General features: G+C 47.9%; 1 protein-coding gene across 2 annotated transcripts in view; it reads left to right on the top strand.

The window, feature by feature from the left end:
* Positions 1–230: 230 nt before the first annotated feature.
* LOC147090654 (histidine N-acetyltransferase-like) overlaps positions 231–26,073 on the top strand; it is a 30,127-nt gene continuing 4,284 nt past the window's right edge. The window contains exons 1-3 of one of the 2 annotated variants that reach the window (XM_085977421.1): positions 231–374; positions 10,520–10,611; positions 13,813–13,974. In XM_085977421.1, coding sequence (XP_085833547.1) covers positions 368–374; positions 10,520–10,611; positions 13,813–13,974 — 261 coding nt within the window. In that variant the 5' untranslated portion in view covers positions 231–367. The remainder of the gene's footprint in view (positions 375–10,519; positions 10,612–13,812; positions 13,975–26,073) is intronic. The other variant, XM_085977422.1, reaches the window with a different exon arrangement.

Genomic DNA, 26,073 nt, shown 5'->3' with positions numbered 1-26,073 from the left:
CCCTCCTCCCATCATCCCTCCCACCCTCATCCACCTCCCTCATCCCCCTCCCTCATCCATCCCCCCCTCATCCCCCATCCCCCTCCATCGGGGAACATCCTTCCTGCGTCTAGTCTGTCCAGTCCCGTCTAGTCGCCTGGGTTGGCCACAACTCGATGGAGGCGAGACAACAACCCCGAAAGTTGTAGTCCCACCTCCAGGATCAAAAATCCAGCCCTTGGTGTGGAGTCTGTGCTGAAATCACAGCGCCCCACCCCACACTTTTGGAAACTCACATGGAGGCGGGTTCGCCAATCAATCATGTTGACTTTAACAACTGACCCGCCCAAAACAATCATGGCCTGAGTTTCTGCTGATTCACTGTAACATGGAAGGTGAGTGACTCCTGGTTTTTGCCAGTTCAGTTTCCACAAATCTGCAAACTTTCCCAGATAAATGCACGACAACATAAAGACTTTAAATCTACATAAAATAACGCCGTTCGGCGGCAATGAGTGGGAACTGACGCGATCGAATAGTTTGTTTACTTTAGACATTGTTTTAAAAAACTTTTTTTTTAAGTCTCAACTTGGTCCCGGAAGGAAATTGAACTCCGGGCTTGGTTTCATTCTAGTGAGGTTACGAGAATGCTGGTGGTTTTTTTGGGGGGGGTTTATTGAGTGCGATTGCGTGAAAGGCGTAACTCTGGCGCAGACCCCCTCCGCCCCTGTTGCGTCAGGTCTCTGCCGTTTCTGTCTGGGAGTTTCCTCAGTGTAGAGCCCAGGGTGGGGGGGGCTAAAAAAATAATCATCCTGTCCACACCAGTCTTGAGTTGAGTCCTGGCCTGCTCATCTCCATGCCTCTCTTACCCAAAGAAAGAGACAGGAGCTGCACCTTTTCTTCTCCTGGTTACCCAGAGTAGGATGGCAGTGGGGTGGGGGGCTTCTCATCGCTGTCTTAGAAGCATAGAAACCAAAGATAGGAGCAGGAGCTGATCTTATTGAAACATGTAAGATTCTGAGGGGGCTTGACAGGGTAGACGCTGAGAGGAAATAACAACAGAAAATGCTGGAAAAACTCAACAGGTCAGGCAACATCCGTGGAGAGAAATTTGAGTTGACGTTTCGGGTCGAACCCTTCTTCAAAACTGGAAAGAAAAGAAGATAGATCGGAGGCAGAGCTGCGATTGGACAAAAGAATAAAAGAAACAAAAGAAGTAAAAGAGACAATAAAAGGTATTAGAAGCTAGGCGAGATGGTAATAGGCTGAGATTAGGTGTAAAGTGTACTGGCAGGGCAAGAGATAGCTGCCAGGTGTGAGAGAGAAACAAAAGGAAAGGGGGGGGAGGAGGAAAGGAGTGGAAAAATTACAAGAAAAAATGAAATAGGGGCCGAGGTTATGATCTGAAATTGTTGAACTCGATATTGAGTCCGGAAGGCTGCAGAGTGCTGAATGCTGAGAGGATGTTCCCCCTCGTGGGGCAATCTAGAACTAGGGGGCATAGTTTCGGGATAAGGGGTTGCCCATTTAAGATGGAGATAAGTAGGAATTTCTTCTCCGAGGATCGTGAATCTTTGGAATTCTCTACCCCAGAGAGCTGTGGAGGCAGAGTCAGTGAGTTTTATATTCATAGAAACATAGAAGATAGGAGCAGGAGTAGGCCATTCGGCCCCTCGAGCCTGCTCCGCCATTTAATGAGATCATGGCTGATCATCCAAACTCAGTACCCTGTCCCTGCTTTCTCCCCATATCCCTTGATCCCTTTAGCCTTAAGAAATATATCTAACTCCTTCTTGAATATATTTAATGAATTGGCCTCAACTGCCTTCTGTGGTAGAGAATTCCACAGGTTCACCACTCTCTGGGTGAAGAAATTCCTCCTCATCTCAGTCCTAAATGGCTTACCCCTTATCCTTAGACTGTGACCCCTGGTTCTGGACTCCCCCGCCATCGGGAACATCCTTCCTGCATCTAGTCTGTCTAGTCCTGTTAGAATTTTATAAGTTCCAATGAGATCCTCTCTCATTCTTCTAAACTCCAGCGAGTATAAGCCCAATCGACCTAATCTCTCCTCATACATCATTCCTGCCATCCCAGGTATCAGTCTGGTGAATCTTCGCTGCACTCCCTCCATGGCAAGAACATCCTTCCTCCGATAGGATGACCAAAACTGCACACAATACTCAAGGTGTGGTCTCACCAAGGCCCTGTACAACTGCAGCAAGACACCCTTGTTCCTGTACTCGAACCCTCTCGCTACGAAGGCCAACATACCATGGGAGCAGGAGTAGGCCATTCGGCCCATCGAGCCCGCTCCGCCATTTAAGGAGATCATGGCTGATCATCCAAATTCAGTACCCTGTCCCCCTGCTTTCTCCCCATATCCCTTGATCCCCTTTAGCTTCAAGAAACATATCCAACTCCTTCTTGAATATATGTAATGAATTGGCCTCAACTGCCCTGTGTCCACTTAGACACAGGACTGGCTCCCCCGCAGCACAAGGACTCCGGGCAATAGCATGCGATTGTAGTTCAGGCCTTGCGTAGCCTCGGGCTCCCGTACTCGGCACACCTGAAAAGAAGAAATAGCAACAGAAAACGCTGGGAAAAACTCAGCCGGTCAATGCAACATCCGTGGAGAGAGAAACAAAAGAGTTAACGTTTCAGGTCTGTGACCCTTCTTCAGAACTGAGGGGAAAAAAAAGCAGGAAATGAAACAGATTAAAAGGCCAGTTTGGGGGGAGGGGGGGCGGGGTGCTGGGAAATGGGGGAGGGGATGAAAGAACAAAAGGGAAGGTCTGAGAGGTGAAGAGACATTAAGAGATATTCAAGGCGAGACGAGATGGTAATAGGACAGGTAAAGAGACAAAAGATGAAGTGTGAAATGCGCTGGCAGACTGAGAGACACTGAAAAGAGAACACGTCTCGCGTCGGAGGCCCCTGTCCACTGGAGCCGCTCTGCCAAAACAAACAGCCATGTAGACTTTCAGTACAACATATAATTGATCAATCATTTCATTCATTTAGTAGTATAAGATTTTTACAATTTAACACGACATTTTGTGTATTTAAGATAGTATCTGACAACTATCTGAATTTATGTTTATAAATTATTGGCAAGAGTAGAAGTGAGAGGGATGATCAACACTACGCGTTGGCCTGTATCAAATTTAGCAGTTTAGCACTTTGCTCTCGCCAATGTGCGTGGTCCCTTTAAATTTGCGGCGTGATATCTCTTCCAGTGGCAGCGGCTGGTGAGCGGCCTGCGCGGGAACTCACGATTCGTGCGTAACCGTGCGGCCGCGCACCTTAGGGGAATATTGGCGTGCCACCCTCAACAGCTTACCAAAGCTTGTTAAGTGGCCCTCCAGCCCAAATAATTGCCCACCCTGATCTAGTGGCTCTCCTCTGGAATTTCCCCAGGGCCTCTATATCTCCCCTCATGAAAGGAGCCAAATAGGACCCAGTAGTTTAGGTGCGGCCTAACCAAGGAGACCATGGTGGTCTTCATTTCATATTGGATCACGCTAGCTATGCATCCTGTAACTCTATAGCAAGTTAGGTCTCAGAGCAGCTTTTGAAACAGTAGGAAAGACTGGGAACAATATCACAGGGAACAGGTAAGGGCACGTCAGACTTGGCAGCAGTGCAGAAACACTGGGCTTTGAGTGAAACCAGCAGAATTTTACCATTGCCAGTGTGAACGAGTTCATACCCCTGAGGGACAAGAGATCTATTTGCCAAAAAAAATGCCGTGGATGATTAAAGAGATAAGGGACAGCATAAAACTAAAAGAAAAAAGCATACAAAAATGCAAAAAATAGCACAGATCCTAGCGAATGGGAAAGATACAAAGAGCAGCAAAGGGTTGCAAAACAGGTAGTAGGAGCTACAAACAGGGAGAATAAAAACAAACTTGCACGGGATATCAAAATCAACACTTTTTTTTACAATTATATTAGGATAAAGCAGGTAGTCAGGTGCAATAAAAACAGAAAATGCTGGAAATACTCAGCAGGTCAGGCAGCATCTGTGCAGAGAGAAACAGAGTTAACGTTTCAGGTCGATGACCCTTCATCAGAACTGGAAAAAGTTGGAGATGGAACGGGTTTTTAAGCAAGTGCACGGGCCGGGAAAGGGGGGAGAGGAGGAAAGAACAAAAGGGAAGGTCTGTAGGAGGTAGGAAAGATTGGAAAACCGCAAATGTAACGCCCCTATTTAAGAAAGGAGGGAGACAGAAAGCAGGCAACTATCGAGCAGTTGGTCTAACATCTGTCGTTGGGAAAGTGCTGGAGTCCATCATTAAGGAAGTGATAGCAGGACATTTAGAAAGTCATAATATAGTCAAGCAGAGTCAGCATGGTTTTATGAAAGGGAAATCATGTTTGACAAATTTGCCAGAGTTCTTTGAGGATGTAACGAGCAGGGTGGATGAAGGGGAACCAGCAGATGTCGTGTATTTGGATTTCCAGAAGACATTCGATAAGGTGCCACATAAAAGGTTACTACGCAAGATAAGAGCTCACTGGGTTGGGGGTAATATATTAGCATGGATAGAGGATTGGCTAACTAACAGAAAACAGAGAATCTGCATAAATGGGTCATTTTCAAGTTGGCAAACTGTAACTAGTGGGGTGCCACAGGGATCGGTGCTGGGGCCTCAACTATTTACAATCTATATTAATGACTTGGATGAAGGGACCAAGTGTAATGTGGGCAAATTTGCTGATGATACAAAGATAGGTGGGAAAGTAAGTTGTGTGGAGGATGCAAAGAATCTCCAAAGAGATATAGATAGGCTAAGTGAGTGGGCAAAAATCTGCCAGATGGAGTATAATGTGGGAAAATGCGAGGTTATCCACTTTGGTAGGAAAAATAAAAAAGCAAATGATTATTTAAATGGGGAGAGATTACAAAATGCTGAGGTACAGAGGGATCTGGGGGTCCTTGTACATGAATCACAAAAGGTTAGCATGCAGGTACAGCAAGTAATTAGGAAGGTAAATGGAGTGTTGGCCTTTATTGCAAAGGGAATGGAGTATAAAAGTAGGGAAGTCCTGTTACAACTGTACAGGGCGTTGGTGAGACCACACCTGGAGTACTGCGTACAGTTTTGGTCTCCTTATTTAAGGAAGGATATACTTGCATCGGAGGCAGTTCAGAGAAGGTTCACGAGGTTGATTCCTGAGATGAAGGGGTTGTCTTATGAGGAAAGGTTGAGCAGGTTGGGCCGATACTCATTGGAGTTTAGAAGAATGAGAGGTGATCTTATTGAAACATATATAAGATTCTGAGGGGGCTCGACAGGGTAGATGCAGAGAGGATGTTTCCCCTCGTGGGGAATCTAGAACTAAGGGACATAATTTCAGAATAAGGGGGCACCCTTTTAAATCGGAAATGAGGAGGAATTTCCTCTCTGAGGGTCGTGAATCTTTGGAATTCTCTTCCCCAGAGAGCTGTGGAGGCAGAGTCAGTGAATATATTTAAGGTGGAGATACAGATTTTTGAATGATAAGGGAGTCGAGGGTTATGGGGAGCGGGCAGGGAAGTGGAGTTGAGGCCAAGATCAGATCAGCCATGATCTTATTGAATGGCGGAGCAGGCTCGAGGGGCCAAATGACCGACTCCTGCTCCTACGTCTTATGTTCTTATTAACAGACAAAAGGGATGATGATGCAAGGCAAAAGGAGGTGGTGATGGTACGAGTTAAGAAACAAACAATGAGATAGATGAGGTGTAAATGGGAATGGCAGAATCATCAACCGCTGCCATGTAAAAAGAAATAAGAACTGAGGTTATAGTCTGAAATTGTTGAACTTGATGTTGGGTCCAGAAGGCTGTAAAGTGCCTAATCGAAAGATGAGGTGCTGTTCCTTGAGCTTATGATGAGCTTCGTTGGAACAATGCAAGAGGCCGAGGATGGTGAGGTCAAAGTGGGAGTGGAGCGGAGAATTAAAGTGACAGGCGACCAGAAGCTCGGGGTCACGCTTTCGGACTGAACGGAGGTGTTCCGCTAAGCAGTCACCCAATTTGCATTTGGTCTGCCCAGTGTAGAGGAGACTGTATCGTGAGCAGCGAATACAGTATACTAGATTGCAAGAAGTACAAGTAAATCGCTGTTTCACCTGGAAGGGGTGCTTGGGGCCCTGGACAGTGGGAAGGGAGGAGGTAAAAGGGCAGGTGTTGCATCTCCTGCGCTTGCACGGGAAGGTGCCGGGAGAAGGAATGTTGGGGGTGATTGCGGAGTGGACCAGGGTGTTGCGGAGGGAGCGGTCCCTTCGTAATGCTGAAAGGGAGGAGACGGGCAAGATGTGTTTGGTAGTGGGATCAGGCTGGAGGTGGCGGAAATGGAGGATGATCAGTTGAATGTGGAGGCTGGTGGGGTGGAAGGTGATGACAAGGGGAACCCTATCGTCGTTTGGGAGGAAGGGAAAGGGGTGAGAGCAGAAGCGCAGGAAATAGAACAGACAGGGTCGAGAGCCATGTCAACCACGGTAGAGGGGAATCCTCGGTTGAGGAAAAAGGAAGACATTGGAAGTATGGAAGGTGGCATCGTCAGAGCAGATGCGACGGAGATGGAGAAACTGGGAGAATGGAATAGAGTCCTTACAGGTAGCGGGGTGGGAGTCAGTGAGCTTATCGTGAATGTTTGTCACTAGCCTATTCCCAGAAATGGAGACAGAGAAGTTGAGGAAGGGAAGGGAAGAGTCGGAGATGGACCATGTGGAGGAGAGGGAAGGGTTGAAATTGGAAGCAAAGTGAATAAAACTTTCTAGTTCAGGGCGAGAGCAGGAAATGGCACCAATAGAGTCACCAATATTTTTTTTTATTCATTGATGGGATGTGGGCGTCGCTGGCTAGGCCTGCATTTAGTGCCCATCCCTAATTGCCCTTGAGAAGATGGTGGTGAGCTGCCTTCTTGAACCGCTGCAGTCCATATGGTGTAGGTACACCCACAATGCTGTTAGGAAGGGAGTTCCAGGATTTTGGCCCAGCGACAGTGAAGGAACGGCGATACAGGTCCAAGTCAGGATGGTGTGTGGCTTGGAGGGGAACTTGTAGGTGGTGATGTTCCCATGCGTCTGCTGCCCTTGTCCTTCTAAGTGGTAGAGGTCGCGGGTTTGGAAGGTGCTGTTGAAGGAGCTTTGGCGAGTTGCTGCAGTGCATCTTGTAGATGGTACACACTGCAGCCACAGTGCGCCGGTGGTGGAGGGAGTGAATGTTGAAGGTGGTGGATGGAGTGCCAATCAAGCGGGCTGCTTTATCCTGAATGGTGTCGAGCTTCTTTAGTGTTGTTGGAGCTGCACTCATCCAGGCAAGTGGAGAGTATTCCATCACACTCCTGACTTGTGCCTTGTAGATGGTGGAAAGGCTTTGGGGAGTCAGGAAGTGAGACACTCGCCGCAGAATTCCCAGCCTCTGGCCTGCTCTTGTAGCCACAGTATTTATATGGCTGGTCCAGTTCAGTTTCTGATCAATGGTAACCCCCAGGATGTTGATAGTGGGGGGATTCAGCGATGGTAATGCCATTGAATGTTAAGGGGAGATGGTTAGAGTCTCGCTTGTTGGAGATGGTCATTGCCTGGCACTTGTGTGGTGCGAATGTTACTTGCCACTTGTCAGCCCAAGTCTGAATGTTGTCCAGGTCTTGCTGCATATGGACACGGACTGCGTCAGGATCTGACGAGTCTCGAATGGTGCTGAACAGTGTGCAATCATCAGCGAACATCCCCACTTCTGACCTTATGATGGAGGGAAGGTCATTGATGAAGCAGCTGAAGATGGTTGGGCCTAGGACACTGCCCCGAGGAACTCCTGCAGTGATGTCATGTGATTGAGATGAATGACCTCCAACAACCACAGCCAACTTCCTTTGTGCTAGGTATGATTCCAACCAATGGAGAGTTTTCCCCTTGATTCCCATTGACTTCAGTTTTGCTCGGGCTCCTTGATGCCACACTCGATCAAATGCTGCCTTGATGTCAAGGGCAGTCACTCTCACCTCACCTCTTGAGTTCAGCTCTTTTGTCCATGTTTGGACCAAGGCTGTAATGAGGTCAGGAGCTGAGTGGCCCTGGCGAAACCCAAACTGGGCGTCAGTTAGCAGGTTATTGCTGAGTAAGTGCCGCTTGATTGCACTGTCGACGACACCTTCCATCACTTTGCTGATGATTGAGAGTAGACTGATGGGACTGTAATTGGCCGGGTCGGATTTGTCCTGCTTTTTGTAGACAGGACATACTTGGGCAATTTTCCACATTGCCGGGTAGATGCCAGTGTTGTAGCTGTACTGGAACAGCTTGGCTAGGGGCGCAGCTAGTTCTGGATCACAAGTCTTCAGTACTATTGCCGGAATGTTGTCAGGGCCCATAGCCTTTGCAGTATCGGTACCGGAAAAAGAGGTGAGGGAGGGGACCTGAGTCGGACTGGTACAAAGAATGTTCCACATATTCCATGAAAAGGCAGGCATAGCTAGGGCCCATGCGGGTTCCCATAGCAACACCTTTGATTTGGAGGAAGTGAGTAGAGTTAAAGGAGAAGTTGTTAAATGTGAAAACAAGTTCAACCAGCTGGAGGAGGGTGGTGGTGGATGAGAACTGGTTGGGCCTCTGTTCAAGGAAGAAGCAGAGCGCCCTCAGGCCATCCTGGTGGGGGATGGAGGCGTAGAGGGATTGGGTGTCCATAGTGAAAAGGAGACAGTTGGGGCTAGGAAACTGGAAACTGTTAAAGTGGCAGAGGGCGTCAGAAGAGTCACGGATGTAGGTGGACAAGGGGAGAGAAAATAGAGTCGAGATAGGAAGAAATCAATTCCGTGGGGCAAGAACAGGCTGAAACGATGGGTCTACCTGGGCAGCCTTGTTTGTGGATCTTGAGAAGGAGGTAGAAGCGGGCTGTGCGGGGTTGGGGAACTATGAGTTTGGTGGCCGTGGAGGAAAGATCTCCAGAGGAGATGAAGTCAGTGACAGTCTTGGAAACCATAACTTGATGTTCGGTAGTGGGGGTCATATCCCAGGGGGAGGTAGGAGGTGTCAGATAGTTTACCTTGCCGAGGCTAAATGACGAGGTCAGTTCGCCAAACAACAACATCACCACCCTTGTCAGCAGGTTTAATGGCAATGTTGGGGTTGGATCTGAGGGAACGGAGTGCTGCAAGTTCAGAGGGAGGTAGGTTGGAGTGAGTGAGCGAAGCAGAGAAATTGAGACGGCCGATGTCATGCCGTCAGTTCGCAATGTAAAGATCGAGAGAGGGTAAGAGGTCGGGGGGGGGGGGCCCAGTTAGAGCGGGAATTCTGTAAACAGGAGAAAGGGTCAGCTGTGCGGGGGGAAGACTCCTGGTCAAAGAAGTGGGCACGGAGACAAAGGCGACGGAAAAAGAGCTCAGTTCCTGCAGATTGAAACTCCTGATTACAGCACTGTGGGTGGTATCAGTACAAAGGCTTGTGAATTATTTACTCTGGAAATGGCTGCAACATTGGGTTTAAATGAGCTTTAACCCCATTGTAACTCACTGGATTCAATTGTCTGCTACAATTTTGAAGAACTCTATTCTGGTATATTATATTCTTGTATGTTATGTTTCTGTGTTATAAATATTAGAACTTCGGGTGAGTACGCACGGGGGGTACTCACCCGTAGGCCCAATGGAGGTGCCGGTTTCCTGCACGCATTGCGCGGGAAACCGGAACTTCCATTCCCCTGAAAAAAGGGGTTCAGAGTTCGAACGCGTGCGCAGGAGAGGCAGCGCGTGCGCATCGAACTTTTTTTTGCAGGTTTTCCCGGGAGGGTAAGTCTCCAGAATTTACACATTTAAAAAGCAGTCGCAAGGCCTGCTTTTTACAAGGTAAGTGGTGAATTAATTAAAATTAAAACATTTTTCCACAGGTTTATTATTTTTAAATACTTTAAAGAAAGGTAAGTTTATTTTTAGCCCCGTTGGAAAATAAAATTATTTTTTTCAAAAGTTTAAATTATTGTTTAAAATAGTTATTTCATGTAATTTATAGTTTATTTAAAAAATGTGATTTTTAAACAAATTTATTTGAAGATTTAGTGATGTTTTGGGGCCCGTAGTATTTATAAGTTTTGACAGCCCTTCCTGTCAAACTTATGAATGAAGCATTCCCTGCTACCATTGGCTCTCCATGGCCCATGTGATCCCAGGGGACGCATCAAACTAACTGCGCCCCTTGGATACGCAAGCACTGCGCGCCGGCAGTTGGAGGAGGCCTAGGATCGGAATCCCACGCGGGCCCACAGCTCAACGGCCGGCGCGCAAGGTAAGTGCAGGTCGGGGGCTTGCACCCGCGGGAAGCCCCCGACCCGAATTTCTGGGCCGTTATATTTTCACGCATTATATTGTTCTGTTAACGTTAGTTGTCCTTTGATGAATACAGTACAATTAAAACATTGAAAATGCATCAGTTCAGTGATGTCCAGTACACTGCAGGTGTAAGTACATTTTAATACATTGAAGATCCATTTTGTTTGCCTCCATGCGTTGCCCATCCACACGTCTCACCTCCAACCCTCCTGTATCCAGGACGTTGTATGCTTAGGATCCAGACTTACCTGAGAGCACTAGGCACACGATTCATGGACTGGCCGGGAGTGAGGAGGTGCCAAACCAGAGGGGTAAGTTGCATCAGGCTCCCTTCATAATGCTTGTCGGTGGCGGTATGTCCTTTATCACCATATTAGACCTTGGTTTCGGTGCTATCGCCGCGCCCGGTTTCAAAGCCGGTAGTGCCCCATTAGCGCCCCCGGAGGTGCTAATGGGAGGCGCTAACGTGTCCAATTTCTCCCCCTTTATCTGTAATGTAGGAATAAAACTTGTGAACACTCTGCGAACGTGGATACCATGGCTGTAGGACAAGGTCACTTGCTCCCTTTAAAGCTTGGTTTCATTTTGAATAGTGTCCGTTCATTGTGTGAGAGCAGCACTTGAGATCAGGCTGGACAAGTTGGGAAGACTGCTAAACAAGCATACGGGATCCTTGGCATTATAAACAGAGGCATCTCTTCACGGCCTTGCCCGTACCTATCTTGTAACCTCCTCCAGCCGTACAACCAACGTTTCCCCTAAGTTACGCGGGCGCGCAGCCAGGCGTCAATCGGGAGGTCCCGCTCACCAGCTGTTACCACTGAAAAACAGACCGCACAGCAAATTTAAAGGGACCCTGGCCAAAAAAAAAAAAAGAGCGAACATTTCCTACAACCCTCTGAGAACTCTGCCCTCCTCCAACTCTGGCCTCTTGTGCATCCGCCACTCCCTTTGTGTCACCACTGGTTGCCGCGACTTCAGCCGTCTAGACCCTGAGTTCTACAATTTCCCCCCCCCCCACCCCCCCGCCGCCTAAACTCCCCATCCCTCTTTTCTCTTTAGAACCCTGCTTAAAACCTACCTCTTTGACCAAGCTTTTAGTCATCCCTCCTAATATATCCTTCTTTGGCGCGGTGTCAACTCTTACCCAGTTACGCTAACCGTGAAGTGATTTGGACTGTTTTTCTGTGTTGAAGGTGCTTTATCAATGCAGGTGGTTGTTGCTGATGCTTGTTGCCTCAACTACCGTATAGTGGCACAGACGTGAACTAGCAATCCTGAATAATCTCTGCACTTTGTGCCTGAGTGGCAGGCAGCCCCTGAGGCCCAGGATCATAGCATCATAGAAAGTTACAGCATGGAAGGAGGCCATTTCGGCCCATCGTGTCCGCGCCGGCCAGCACAAAGCTATCCAGTCCAATCCCACTTCCCAGCTCTCGGTCCGTAGCCCTGCAGGTTAGAGCATCCCAAGGGCGCATCCAAGTACTTTTTAAATGTGGTTAGGGTTCCTGCCTCTACCACCCTTTCAGGCAGTGGGTTCCAGACCCCCACAACCCTCTGGGTGAAGAAATTTCCCCTCAAATCCCCTCTAAACCTTCCACCAATTACAGGAAACTTCGCGATATCCGGGACCGAGCTGCTGCCGATCGATCAAAACTTCCGGATAGACCAGCGCTAATGTTGAAGGATACGGAGGTTTTCATCCCCGTATCTGACAACAAACACTGTTGCTTAGCAACAGCTTGTAAACACTCAGCCCGTACCTTGGAAGCGTCTCTGAAGCTGTTGCTAAGCTACAGAGACGCTTTCCAGAGCCTGATTGTTAAAAAAAAATGCTAGGAGAAGGAAAAAAAACCTAACCAAAACGGCTGCTGATTTCTGCCGTTAGATCGAGGTTTCCGGACATACAACCTCCGGATAAACCAAAGTTTCCTGTACTTTAAATCTGTGGCCCCTGGTTTTTGACCCCTCTGCTAAGGGAAATAGGTCCTTTCTATCCACTTTATCTATGCCCCTCATAATTTTATACACCTCAATAAGTTCTCCGCTCAGCCTCCTCTGTTCCAAGGAAAACAGACCCAGCCTATCCAGTCTGTCCTCATAGCTAAGATTCTCTACTCCCGGTAACATCCTTGTAAATCTCCTCTGTACCCTCTCCAGTGCACTCACAGCCTTCCTGTAATGTGGTGACCAGAACTGCACGCAGTACTCTAGCTTGAGGCCTAACTAGTGTTTTATACAGTTGAAACATAACCACCCCCCTGCTCTTGTATTCTATGCCACGGCTAATAAAGGCAAGCATTCCGTATGCCTTCTTAATCACCTTATCTACCTGGCCTGCTACCTTCAGGGATCTGTGGACATGCACTCCAAGGTCCCTTTGTTCCTCTACACTACTCAGTATCCTACCATCTCATGTGTTTCCTTGTTAGCCCTCCCCAAATACATTACCTCACACTTCTCTGGATTGAATTCCATTTGCCACTGTTCTGCCCACCTGACCAATTTATTGATATCTACAGCTTCCTTCTTCAGTATCAACCACACAGCCGATTTTAGTATCATCTGCAAACTTCTTAATCATACCCCCTATATTCAAGTCTAGATCATTGATATATACCACAAAATGCAAGGGACCTAGTACTGAGCCCTGCGGAACCCCACTGGAAACGGCCTTCCAGTCACAAAAACACCCATCAACCATTACCCTCTGCTTCCTGTCTCCGAGCCAGTTTTGAATCCAACTTGACACTTTGCCCTGGACCCCATGGGCTTTTAACTTTGTGACCAGTCTGCCATGTGGAACCTTATCAAAAGCCTTGCTAAAGTCCATATACACTACATCAAACGCATTACCCTCATCTACCCTCCTTGTTACCTCCTCAAAAAATTCAATCAAGTTTGTCAGACACGACCTTCCCTTAACAAATCCGTGCTGACTCGCCTTGATTAATCCATCTAAATGAAGATTTATCCTGTCCTTCAGAATTCTTTCCAATAGTTTTCCCACCACCGAGGTTAGGCTGACTGGCCTGTAATTACTCGGTCTAATCCCTTTCTCTCTTTTTAAACAAAGGTACGGGAAACTTTGTGTTATCCGGAGGCTAAATGTCCGGCAAGCTCGAGCCACCGGCAAAAATCAGGAGCCGTTTCGTTAGGTTTTTTTCTTTTTGTTGCTTTTTTCTCAACAGTCAAGCTCTGCAAGGTCTCGCAGAAGCTGTTGCTAAGCTACAGAGACGCTACAGAGAGTACGGGCCGACTGTTCAGAAGCTGTTGCTAAGCAACAGGGTTTTTTGCCAGATACGGAGATCAAAATCTCCGTATGTTTCAACATTAGCGCTGGTTTGTCCGGCAGTCTTGAGGGAACGGCAACAGCGCGGTCCCGTCGGTGCCGGATAGCACAAAGTTTCCTGTACCACAAGGATCATCACATTCCGTCTGTAAATCAAAACCCAAACCTCATGGCATATTCAGCTATGCTACTAATCTTTGTGTTTTATTTGTGTGTCAAGTACTCAGAGTCCAAGCTGGACTTTTGCCTGGCTACAGAAGAGGATTTTGAACAGGTTCGGTCAATTTATGTCGATGAGACAGATTACATGGCAAGCACTTACCATTACTGGCTCCAAGAGAAAAACCGGATTGTCGTTTTAGCAAAACGGAACAGTCAACTGGTGAGTTCCATTCATATCAGACGCTGATTAACTATTAGAATTGTCAAAATACTCCCGTTATAAATTATTAGATTACATTTTGCATCAATCCAGCTTAATTCACATTTTCACTTATCTCCACTTAAAATAATTTACAACCCAGAACAATGAAACTGAAATCAAACTGTGTGAGGGTGAAATCTCTGTGATATTAATAATAAACACTACGGCTCGTAATTTGCGGTCAGCGGCGAAGCAAAGGTGCTCACCACTGTTCACTCGGTAAATCCCAGGGATGAGGGGGTGGTCATATGAGGAGAGGTTGAGTAGATTGGGACTCTACTCATTGGAGTTCAGAAGAATGAGAGGCGATCTTATTCAAATGTATAAGATTGTGAAGGGGTTGGATCGGGTGGATGCGGTGAGGATGTTCCCAATGATGGGTGAAACTAGAACTAGGGGGCATAATCTTAAAATAAGGGGCTGCTCTTTCAAAACTGAGATGAGGAGAAACTTCTTCACTCAGAGGGTGGTAAGTTTGTGGAATTTGCTGCCCCAGAAAGCGGTGGAAGCTACATCATTAAATAAATTTAAAACAGAAATAGATAGTTTCCTAGAAGTAAAGGGAATTAAGGGTTACGGGGAGCGGGCAGGAAATTGGACATGAGTCTAGGTTCGGAATGGTCATGGCCCTGTGGGTAGTGGAGCGGGCCCAGGGGCCGTGTAGCCTGGTTCTGCTCCTACTGTGTTCTAATTCTGTGTTAGATTTCAGGAGATGGTTTTATTCCTGCTCCTGGCTGGGGTGGAGATCGCCTTTACAGAAGGTAAGTACTGTAGAAAATATAGGGACAGAGTGATCTCCTGGAAGAATTTCGATCGCCTAGATGGGTCGGAGAGGAATTTCCCAGATTTTTTTCTCCCAAATTGGCCATTGGGTCTTTATCTGGTTTTTCGCCTCTCCCGGGAGATCACATGGGTTCGGGTGGATGCAGAGTGATAGAAGATTTGAGGTTAGGATCAGATCAGCCATGATCTTATTGAATGGCGGAGCAGGCTCGAGGGGCCGATTGGCCTACTCCTGCTCCTATTTCTTATGTTCTTATGCCCCGAAGAAAGCTGCCCACAGAGATCTCGCGAGGTGTAGAATCATAGAAGGGTACAGCAGAGACGGAGGCGTCTATTTATAAAAACATGGACCTGTACCTGGCCGTTAGCTTTTAATGATTCTCGCGCTCTGGTGAGAAGTTTGCCTTTCACGATGTGCAGTTGATTGTAAAACTTTGTAATGGGTGACGTAATAAAACTCACCGCACTTGGTTTGAGCATCAAGCAAGGCTTTAATCAACTTGTTTCAGAACATGGAGGTCTAGTTTTTTTTAATTCATTGATGGGAGGTGGGCGTCGCTGGCTAGGCCTGCATTTAGTGCCCATCCCTAATTGCTCTTGAGAAGATGGTGGTGAGCCGCCTTCTTGAACCGCTGCAGTCCATATGGTGTAGGTACACCCACAATGCTGTTAGGAAGGGAGTTCCAGGATTTTGGCCCAGCGACAGTGAAGGAACGGCGATACAGGTCCAAGTCAGGATGGTGTGTGGCTTGGAGGGGAACTTGTAGGTGGTGATGTTCCCATGCGTCTGCTGCCCTTGTCCTTCTAAGTGGTAGAGGTCGTGGGTTTGGAAGGTGCTGTTGAAGGAGCTTTGGCGAGTTGCTGCAGTGCATCTTGTAGATGGTACACACTGCGCCGGTGGTGGAGGGAGTGAATGTTGAAGGTGGATGGAGTGCCAATCAAGCGGGCTGCTTTATCCTGAATGGTGTCGAGCTTCTTGAGTGTTGTTGGAGCTGCTCTCATTCAGGCAAGTGGAGAGTATTCCATCACACTCCTGACTTGTGCCTTGTAGATGGTGGAAAGACTTTGGGGAGTCAGGAGGTGAGACACTCGCTGCAGAATTCCCAGCCTCTGGCCTGCTCTTGTAGCCACAGTATTTATATGGCTGGTCCAGTTCAGTTTCTGATCAATGGTAACCCCCAGGATGTTGATAGTGGGGGATTCAGCGATGGTCATGCCATTGAATGTCAAGGGGAGATGGTTAGAGTCTCGCTTGTTGGAGATGGTCATTGCCTGGCACTTGTGTGGTGCGAATGTTACTTGCCACTTGTCAGCCCAAGTCTGAATGTTGTCCAGGTCTTGCTGCATATGGACACGGACTGCGTCAGGATCTGACGAGTCTCGAATAGTGCTGAACAGTGTGCAATCATCAGCGAACATCCCCACTTCTGACGTTATGATGGAGGGAAGGTCATTGACGAAGCAGCTGAAGATGGTTGGGCCTAGGACACTGCCCTGAGGAACTCCTGCAGTGATGTCATGTGATTGAGATGAATGACCTCCAACAACCACAGCCAACTTCCTTTGTGCTAGGTACTTCACTGGTTGTACTTCATTAGTTCCTTTTCTTACAAAATGTCCCTGCATAGCTGGGCCCACACCCGAGTATTTATACTCCTTGGACGGCGCCACCAGCTGGCCGTCCAGCGTTATTTCACGAGTAGTTTCTTGATGATGAGATTTATAACATTGGGAATTCCCAGCGAAGAGCTGCAGTGACGTCAACAAGCTGTCTAAACAGCCAATCGCGTTGAAGAGTTCTCTCAGACAGCAAACCAGGAAATGAAAAGCATCTTTTATCCGGACTTTTTAAAAATGTTGCAGAGAGCTAAACAAGGATTGGGGATAGTGTAGAAGCTGAAATATCATGAACAATGGGGAAATTTGTGTAGAGAAATTCTTGAAGGTGGCAGGACATGTTGGTAAGGCTGTAAAAAAAAGAATCATTGGCCGGAATTTTCTTTACCTGGGCGGGTTGTGTGCGGACGGTCAGCATAGCAGGTCGCGACCCTATTCTTGCTTCCATTTCGCTGCAGAAATCGACTTTGTGCTAATGGGGCCTATCAAGCCCGCCCTGCACGTTAGCCAGCCCTATTAAATGGTGCAGGTGCGATGACATCCCTGGCCTCCCGGGCAGCAGCTGGTGGGATCTGGGCCACAGGTTCCTCCAGCTCCTGCTCCTCCTCCTCCTCTTCCAGCTGATGCTCCTCCTCCTCCTGCTCCTCCTCCTCTGAAGAGGCTGTGCGATCAGAGCCTTGCTCCTCATGCAGCGCTAATCCTCGCTGCTGCGCTGTGTTGTGCAGGGCGCAGCAGACCGCGACAATTCTGGAAACCCTAGCTGGTGCGCACGGAAGGGCTCCTCCAGATCTGTCAAGGCATCTGAAGCGCATTTTGAGCATGCCTATTGTCTGCTCTATGACACGTCTGGTGGAAATGTGGCTTTCATTATATCTCTCCTGGGCCTCAGTACTTGGCCTCCTCAATGGTGTCATGAGCCACGTCTTCAGTGGCTAGCCCTCGTCTCCAAGCAGCCAGCCAGAAAGTCTGTTTGGAGGAGTGAAGAGCTGAGGGAGGCTGGACTGGCGAAGGACGAAAGAGTCATGGCAGCGGCCAGAAAATTTGGCGCACACGTGCATGATCTTCCTATGGTTGCAGACCAGCTGCACATTGAGGGAGTGGAAGCCCTTGCGGTTGACAAAGACTGCTGGGTTATGATGGGGTGCACTGATGGCCATGTGTGTGCAGTCGATGATGCCCTGCACACGTGGGAAACCAGCCAGAGCTGCAAAGCCGAGTGCATGCTCAGTAACCCTGGCTTTATCAGTGGCAAAGTTGATATAGTTGGCTGACTTGTCAAAGAGGGCATTGGTGACCTGTATGATGCATCTGTGGCCGGCCGACTGCGAGATGCTGCAAATATCTACTGCAGATCCCTGGAAGGAGCCTGAGGCGAAGACGTTGAGGGTGCTGGTGACTTTGACAGCCACTGGTAAGGCATGTCCACCCGTTCCTCTGGGCTGCAGGTCTTGCTCGAGCAATGTGCAAATGTCTACGACGATCTGACGCAATAGCCTGAGCCTTCCTTGGCACTCCTGCTCAGTCATGCTGAGGAGGTTCTGCCTGTATATCCTGTGTTGGGGGTACCGCCTCCGGCACGGTGCAGTCCTGCGCTGATGCCCTCTATCCTGTGCAGCATCATGTGGTTGAGGGGAAGGTTGGTGGTGGTGGTGTTGTTGGTGTTGGGGTCATCATGGTCTGATTCTGAGGACCAAGGTGGGACAGTATAGATGGCACCCATGCTGATGGAATAGATGGCAGGCCAAGTAGAGATGAGAGCAGCAATCTGTCAATGGTGTGATAGGTTGTACCAATGAGGTGAGACTGGATGGCGACTTTGCTGCAAACGCCGGCAAACGTGCCCGAGGGAAAGGCGCGTGGGGGCAGGATGACGGCGGATTCCTGACCTGTCCTAATTTATTTCATATTTAGCACCTGACCCACCTCTGATCGCACCCGCACAGACCCCAGAAAATTCCGGCCATTGGCTTTATAAATAGAAGCATAGCAAGGATATTATATTAAACATTTATAATTCACTGGTTAGGCCTCAGCTGGACTATTGTGGACATTTTAGGAAGGATGTCAAGGCTGTGGAAAAGTTGCAAAGGTGATTTACTAGACTGGCGCCAGTAATGAGGGACAGTTATTTGGAGAGACTAGAAAAACTGGGATTATTCTCCTTAGAGCAGAGAATTTAATGGAGGTGTTGAAAATTATGAAGAGTTTTGATAGAACATAAGAACATAAGAAATGGTAGCAGTAGTAGGCCGTACGGCCCCTCGAGCCTGCTCCGCCATTCTAGAAGAACATGGCTGATCATCGACCTCAACTCCACTTTCCCGCCCGATCTCCATATCCCTTGATTCCCCTAGAGTCCAAAAATCTATTGATCTCAGCCTTGAATATACTCAAAGACTCAGTATCCACAGCCCTCTGGGGTAGAGAATTCCAAAGATTGACAACCCTCTGAGTGAAGAAATTCCTCCTCATCTCAGTTTTAAATGGCCGACTCCTTATCCTGAGACTATGCTCCCTAGTTCTAGACTCCCCAGCCAGGGGAAACAACCTCTCGGCATCTACCCTGTCAATCCCCTTCAGAATCTTGTATGTTTCAATGAGATCACCTCTCATTCTTCTAAACTCCAGAGAGTATCGGCCCATTCTACACAATCTCTCCTCATAGGACAGCCCTCTCATCCCAGGAATCAATCTGGTGAACCTTTGTTGCACCGCCTCCAAGGCAAGTATATCCTTCCTTAGATAAGGAGACCAAAACTGTGCCCAGTACTCCAGGTGTGGTCTGACCAAGGCCCTGTACAATTGTAGCAAGACTTCCTCACTCTTATACTCCAACCCCCTTGCGATAAAGGCCAACATGCCATTTGCCTTCCTTATTGCTTGCGGTACCTGCATGCTAGCTTTCTGTGTTTCTTGCACAAGGACACCCAAATCTCTCTGAACACCAACATTTAAAAGGTTCTCGCCATTTAAAAAATATTCTGTTTTTCTATTCTTCCTACCAAAGTGAATAACCTCACATTTCCCTACATTATACACCATCTGCCACCTTACTGCCCACTCACACAGTCTATCTATATCCCTTTGCAGATTCCCTGGGCTCGAATTTCCAAGCCCCGTGGAGGCGGGAGTCTTGGGAAAATTGCAGAATCGGGGGGCAGAAACCCATCCCGCCCCCAACCCGCCTCCGTGCCAATGTCCCAGGAAGCGGGTATCCCACCTGTGCTGGGATTAACTGCCTGTTAATAGGTAGTTAACAGGCAGTTTTTTGCCTAATCCCTATTTTTAGCCCTGAAGTGTGGGCTTCCCGACGGCTCCGACCCACGCCAAGTTAGCGAGGCGGACCGTCGGTCTGAAGGGGTTGGAGGGGTCAAGATGTCCGTTGTGCAGGTGAGTGATGGGTGCATGTGTGCAGAGGTAAGTGTAAAGTGTTTTAATAAGTTTTATTTACCTTGACTTTCTCCTGCAGGCTTCCTTCCTTCAGTTCTCAGGAGTCCCTCAGCTCACCGGCACAGAAAGCAGAATGGCCGCTGAAATGTCAAAAGCTGCAGCTTTCTGCTTTCTTGTCTGGAGAGATCTCTAACTGAGTCTGAGTAGAAGGACTCAAGTTAGAAGACAGATTGTCAGTGTTTGATAGCTTCACAGAGCTGTCAAACGCTGATTTTTCAGCTGTCAAAAGCTCTTGACAGATGAAATGTCCATCACTGACGTCACCAGTAACCAGGTGTCCCTTAATCGGCCCGCTGGGCGAGCTTAACAAGGTCAATCAAGGGAAAATAGCGTGGGTTGGCTACAAGTCGATGGAGGCGGGACTACAACCCAAAAAGTGGGAGTCCCGCCTCCATCACGTCCCCATTGACAAAATCCAGCCCTCTGTTCTCCTCACAGCTTACTGTCATACCTAGCTTTGTATCGTCAGCAAACTTGGATACATTGCACTAAGTCGTTTCATCTAGGTCATTAATATAGATTGTAAATAGCTGAGGCCCCAGCACCGATCCTTACGGCACCCCACTAGTTACAGCCTGCCAACCTGAAAAAGACCCATTTATCCTTACTCTCTGTTTTCTGTCCATTAACCAATCCTCTATCCATGCTACTATATTACATCCAACCCCATGAGTCCTTATCTTGTGTAATAACCTTTTATGTGGCAACTTATCGAATGCCTTTTGGAAATCCAAATATACTACATCTACTGGTTCCCCTTTATCTACCCTGCTAGGTACATCCTCAAAAAACTCTAATAAATTTGTCAAACACGATTTCCCTTTCATAAAACCATGTTGACCCTGCCTAATCGAGTGCCCTGATACCACTTCCTGAACAATGGATTCCAGCATTTTCCCAATGAATGATGTCAGGCTAACTGGCCTGCAATTCCCTGTTTTCTCGCTCCCTCCTTTCTTGTATAGCGGTGTTACATTTGCTACCTTCCAATCCACTGGGACTGTTCTAGAATCTAGGGAATTTTGGAAGATCAAAACCAATGCATCCACTATCTCTTCAGCCACCTCTTTAAGAACCCTAGGGTGTAGGCCGTCAGGTCCAGGGGATTTGTCAGCTTTTAGTCCCATTAGTTTCTCTAGTACTTTTTCTCTACTTAAATTAATGACGTTAAGTTCCTCACCCTCATTAGACCCTTGGTTCCCCAACGTTTTTGGTATGCTGTTTGTGTCTTCAACTGTGAAGACAGATACAAAATATTTGTTTAACGTTTCTGCCATTTCCTTATTCCCCATAATAATTTCTCCTGCCTCAGCCTCTAAGGGACCAACGTTTACTTTTGCTACTCTTTTCCTTTTTACATACTTGTAGAAGCTCTTACAATCTACTTTTATATTTCTTGCTAGTTATCTCTTATTCTACTTTTTCCCTTTTTATCAATTTTTTTGGTCAACCTTTACTGGTTTCTGAAACTCTCCCAATCCTCAGGCTTCCTACTATTCTTCGCAACATTATAAGCTTCTTCTTTCAATCTAATGCTATCCTTAACTTCTTTAGTTAGCCACGGATGGATTACTTTTCCCGTGGAATTTTTGTTTTTCAATGGAATGTATTTTTGTTGAGAATTATGAATTATTTCTTTAAATGCTAGCCACTGCTTATCTACCACCATACCTTTTAATCTATTTTTCCAATCTACCTTAGCCAACTCGCCCCTCATACCTATGTAATTGGCTTTATTTCAGTTTAAGACTCTAGTTTCAGACTTAGGCAAGTCACTCTCAAACTTAACGTGAAATTCTATCATATTATGATCACTCTGCCCCAAAGGATTCTTTAGTATGAGATTGCTAATTAACCCTGTCTCATTACACAATACAAGATCTAAAATAGCCTGTTCCCTGGTTGGTTCCATGACATTTTGTTCTAGGAAACTGTCCCGAATGCATTCCATGAAATCATCCCCCAGACCACCTTTGCCAATTTGATTTGTCCAGTCTATATGAAGATTAAAGTCCCCCACGATTATTGCATTACCTTTGTTACAAGCTCCTACTGTTTCTTGATTAATATTCTGTCCAACAGTATAGCTACTCTTCGGGGGCCTATATACTACTCCCACCAGTGTTTTCTGCCCCTTGTTATTCCTTATCTCCACCCATACTGATTCTTACTTCCTGATCTTCCGAGCTGAGATCCTTTCTCTCTACTGTCCTTATGTCATCCTTTATTATCAGGGCTAACCCACCCATCCCTCCTTGTCCATTCTACCTGTCTATTTGAAACATCAAGTACCTTGGAACATTTAGTTCCCAACCTTGGTCACCTTGCAACCACGTTATGAATGCTTCGTACATTCAGATAAGGAGCCTTTCATTTAAATTTTTTACCATTATTCCCTGCTTTGACCTTATTCTCTGCTGTACTGCTACTGTTAAACTCTCTGTCCCTTCCTGTCACACTCTGCTTTTTTTTACCCAAATCGCTACACTGCTCTATTGCCTTGACCTTTCTCTTTAGATTTCTAAATTTCCCCTTACCTGACCCCTCCCCCCCCACTTTTTTAGTTTAAAGCCCTATCTACAGCCCTAGTTATTCGATTCACCGGGACGCTGGTCCCAGCCTGGTTTAAGTGGAGCCCGTCCCGACGGAACAGCTCCCTCTTTCCCCAGTACTGGTGCCAGTGCCCCATGAATTGAAACCCCTTTTTACCACACCACTCTTTGAGCCATGCATTTAACTCTCTGATCTGCTTGACCTTCAGCCAATTTGCGCATGGTTCAGGTAGTAAACCAGAGATTATTACCCTTGATGTCCTGCTTATTAATTTAGACCCTAACTCCTCAAACTCCCTCAGCAGAATCTCATTCTTAGTTTTACCTATGTCGTTGGTTCCTACAGGAACCACGACTACTGGATCCTCCCCCTCCCACTCCAAGTTCTTCTCCAGCTGCGAGGAGAGATCCTTAACCCCGGCACCGGGCAGGCAACACAGCCTTCGGGTCTCTCTTTCGCGGCTACAGAGAACGGTATCTATCCCCCGGACTATACTGTCCCCTACCACTACCACATTCCTTCCTTCTCCCCTCACTTGGATGGTCTCCTGTACCACGATGCCATGGTCAGTTTGCCCATCCTCCCTTCAGTCCTTTTCCTCATCCATACAGGCAGCAAGTACCTTGTACCTGTTGGACAAGGTCAAGGGCTGAGGCTCCTCCATCACTACGTCCCGGGTTCCCCATACCTTCCTGACTCCCGGTCACACCCTCCTGTCCCTGACCACTGATGAACTCTAAAGCACTACTTAACCTAAAGGGTGTGACAGCCTCCTGGGACAAAGTGACCAGGTAACTCTCGCCCTCCCTGATGCATCGCAATGTCTGCAGCTCGTACTCCAGCTCAACAACTCTGAGCCGAAGATCCTCGAGTTGCAGACACTTCCTTCAGATGTGGTTGCTCAGGATTGCGATGCTCTCCACAGACTCCCACATGCTGCAGTTACGACACACCACCTGCCCTGCCAGCTCTAACCTTGTTTTATTTATTAATTAATTAGTGAAATCTTTTATTCAATCGATATTTGAGTTTTATTGCTTGATTATTTTATCTAATTAATGTTAATAATTTAATAAGTACTAGCAAGTTACAGTTTCTCAGCTCCTAATTTAACCCAGTTCCCTAACTTAGAGAGCAATAAAAAGCTGTAATGCTCCCCAACCAATCACCTACCTGCTCTACTGTGACATCACTCATTGACTTTTTGTTGTTGTTTGTGAATCGGAGCCTCGCCGCTGCTTTAATTCAGGTCCGCTCTCGGGCCGCTCTTTATCCTCTCGCCGCTGCTTTAATTCAGGTCCGCTCTCGGGCCGCTCTTTATCCTCTCGCCGCTGCCGCTGCTTTAATTCATGGCCGCTCTCGGGCCGCTCTTTATCCTCTCGTCGCTGCTTTAATTCAGCTCCGCTCTCGGGCCGCTCTTTATCCTCCCGTCGCTGCTTTAATTCAGGTCCGCTCTCGGGCCGGTCTTTATCCTCTCGCCGCTGCTTTAATTCAGGTCCGCTCTCGGGCCGGTCTTTATCCTCTCGCCGCTGCCGCTGCTTTAATTCAGGTCCACTCTCGGGCCGCTCTTTATCCTCTCGCCGCTGCCGCTGCTTTAATTCAGGTCCGCTCTCGGGCCACTCTTTATCCTCTCGCCGTTGCCGCTGCTTTAATTCAGCTCCGCTCTCGGGCCGCTCTTTATCCTCTCGCCACTGCCGCTGCTTTAATTCAGGTCCGCTCTCGGGCCGGTCTTTACCCTCTCGTCGCTGCCGCTGCTTTAATTCAGCTCCGCTCTCGGGCCGCTCTTTATCCTCTCGCTGCTGCCGCTGCTTTAATTCAGCTCCGCTCTCGGGCCGCTCTTTATCCTCTCGCCGCTGCCGCTGCTTTAATTCAGCTCCGCTCTCGGGCCGCTCTTTATCCTTTCGTCGCCGCTGCTTTAATTCAGGTCCGCTCTCGGGCCGCTCTTTATGCTCTCGCCGCTGCTTTAATTCAGGTCTGCTCTCGGGCCGCTCTTTATCCTCTCGCCGCTGCTTTAATTCAGGTCCACTCTCGGGCCGCTCTTTATCCTCTCGCCGCTGCCGCTGCTTTAATTCAGGTCCGCTCTAGGGCTGCTCTTTATCCTCTCGCCGCTGCTTTAATTCAGGTCCACTCTCGGGCCGCTCTTTATCCTCTCGCCGCTGCTTTAATTCAGGTCCGCTCTCGGGCCGCTCTTTATCCTCTCGTCGCCGCTGCTTTAATTCAGGTCCACTCTCGGGCCGCTCTTTATCCTCTCGTCGCCGCTGCTTTAATTCAGGTCCGCTCTCGGGCCGCTCTCTATCCTCTCCCCGCTGCCGCTGCTAGAGTAAATTGGAAGAAACTGTTTCCGATGGCAGAAGTCTCAATAACCAGAGCATACAGACTTAAGGTCATTGGCAAATGAACCAGAGGTGAGATGAGGAAAGTTTACGCAGCAGGTTGTTGTGATCTGGAATGCACTGCCTGAAAGGGTGGTGGAAGCAGATTGAATAGTAACTTTCAGAGGGGAATTGGGTAAATACTTGAAGGGAAAAACATTGCAGGGCTTTGAGGAACCAGCAAGGTAGTGGAACTAACCGAATGGCCCAGAAATTCGGGTCTCCATGGGCGAGTACGCATGGGGTACTCACCCGTAGGCCCAATGGAAGTGCCGGTTTCCTGCATGCACTGCGCATGCGTGGGAAACCGGCACTTCCGTTCCCCTGAAAGCAGGGGTTCAGAGGTCGAACGTGTGCGCGGGAGAGGCTACGCGTGCGCATCGAACGTTGTTTTTTTTTTCAGGTTTCTCCGGGAGGGTAAGTCTCCAGAAGTTAGACATTTAAAAAGCAGTCGCAAGGCCTGCTTTTTACAAGGTAAGCGGTGAATTAATTAAAATTAAAACATTTTTTCCACAGGTTTATTATTTTTAAATACTTTAAAGAAAGGTAAGTTTATTTTTAGCCCCGTTAGAAAATAAAATTATTTTTTTCAAAAATTTAAATTATTGTTTAAAATAGTTATTTCATGTAATTTATAGTTTATTTAAAAAATGTGATTTTTGAAAAAAAATTATTTGAAGATTTAGTGATGTTTTGGGGCCGTAGTATTTATAAGTTTTGACAGGTCTTCCTGTCAGACTTATGAATGAAACATTCCCTGCTCCGATTGGCTCCCCATGGCCCACGTGATCCCAGGGGACACATCGAACTAACTGCGCCCCTGGGATACGCAAGCACTGCGCGCCGGCAGTTGGAGCAGGCCCCGGATCGGAATCCCACGCGGGCCCACAGCTCAACGGCCGGCGCGGTAGGTAAGTGCAGGTCAGAGGCTTGCGCCCGCGAGACCCCCCGACCCGAATTTCTGGGCCAATAGCTCTTACCAAGAGCCACCATTGGCACAATGGGCCGAATGGCCTCCTTCTGTGCTGTATGATTCTATGGCCTAGAAATTGGGTTGTGGCGCAAAAGTCGCCTGAGCGCAGGATTTAGCGCAGCGATCGGAGTAATACCGATCGCCAGAAATTCAGTTTCAGTGCCCCTCGAGGGACACGGGGCGAGGCTCGAGGCGCTCCGCGCCCCTCTTAGGGCGCTGAAACTGATTATCGCAGCGCAACGTGCTGCAGCGCCACACGCCGCAGCGCAACGTGCTGCAGCGCCACACGCTGCGGCACGGCACGCTGCG

Source organism: Somniosus microcephalus, unplaced genomic scaffold, assembly GCF_052327205.1.
Source record: "Somniosus microcephalus isolate GS21.2 unplaced genomic scaffold, FLI_Smic_1.0 unresolved_chr4, whole genome shotgun sequence".
NCBI classification, from domain to species: Eukaryota; Metazoa; Chordata; class Chondrichthyes; order Squaliformes; family Somniosidae; genus Somniosus; species Somniosus microcephalus.
The sequence above is the reverse complement of the archived record's forward strand: the minus strand, read 5'-3'. Positions and strand labels throughout refer to the sequence as shown.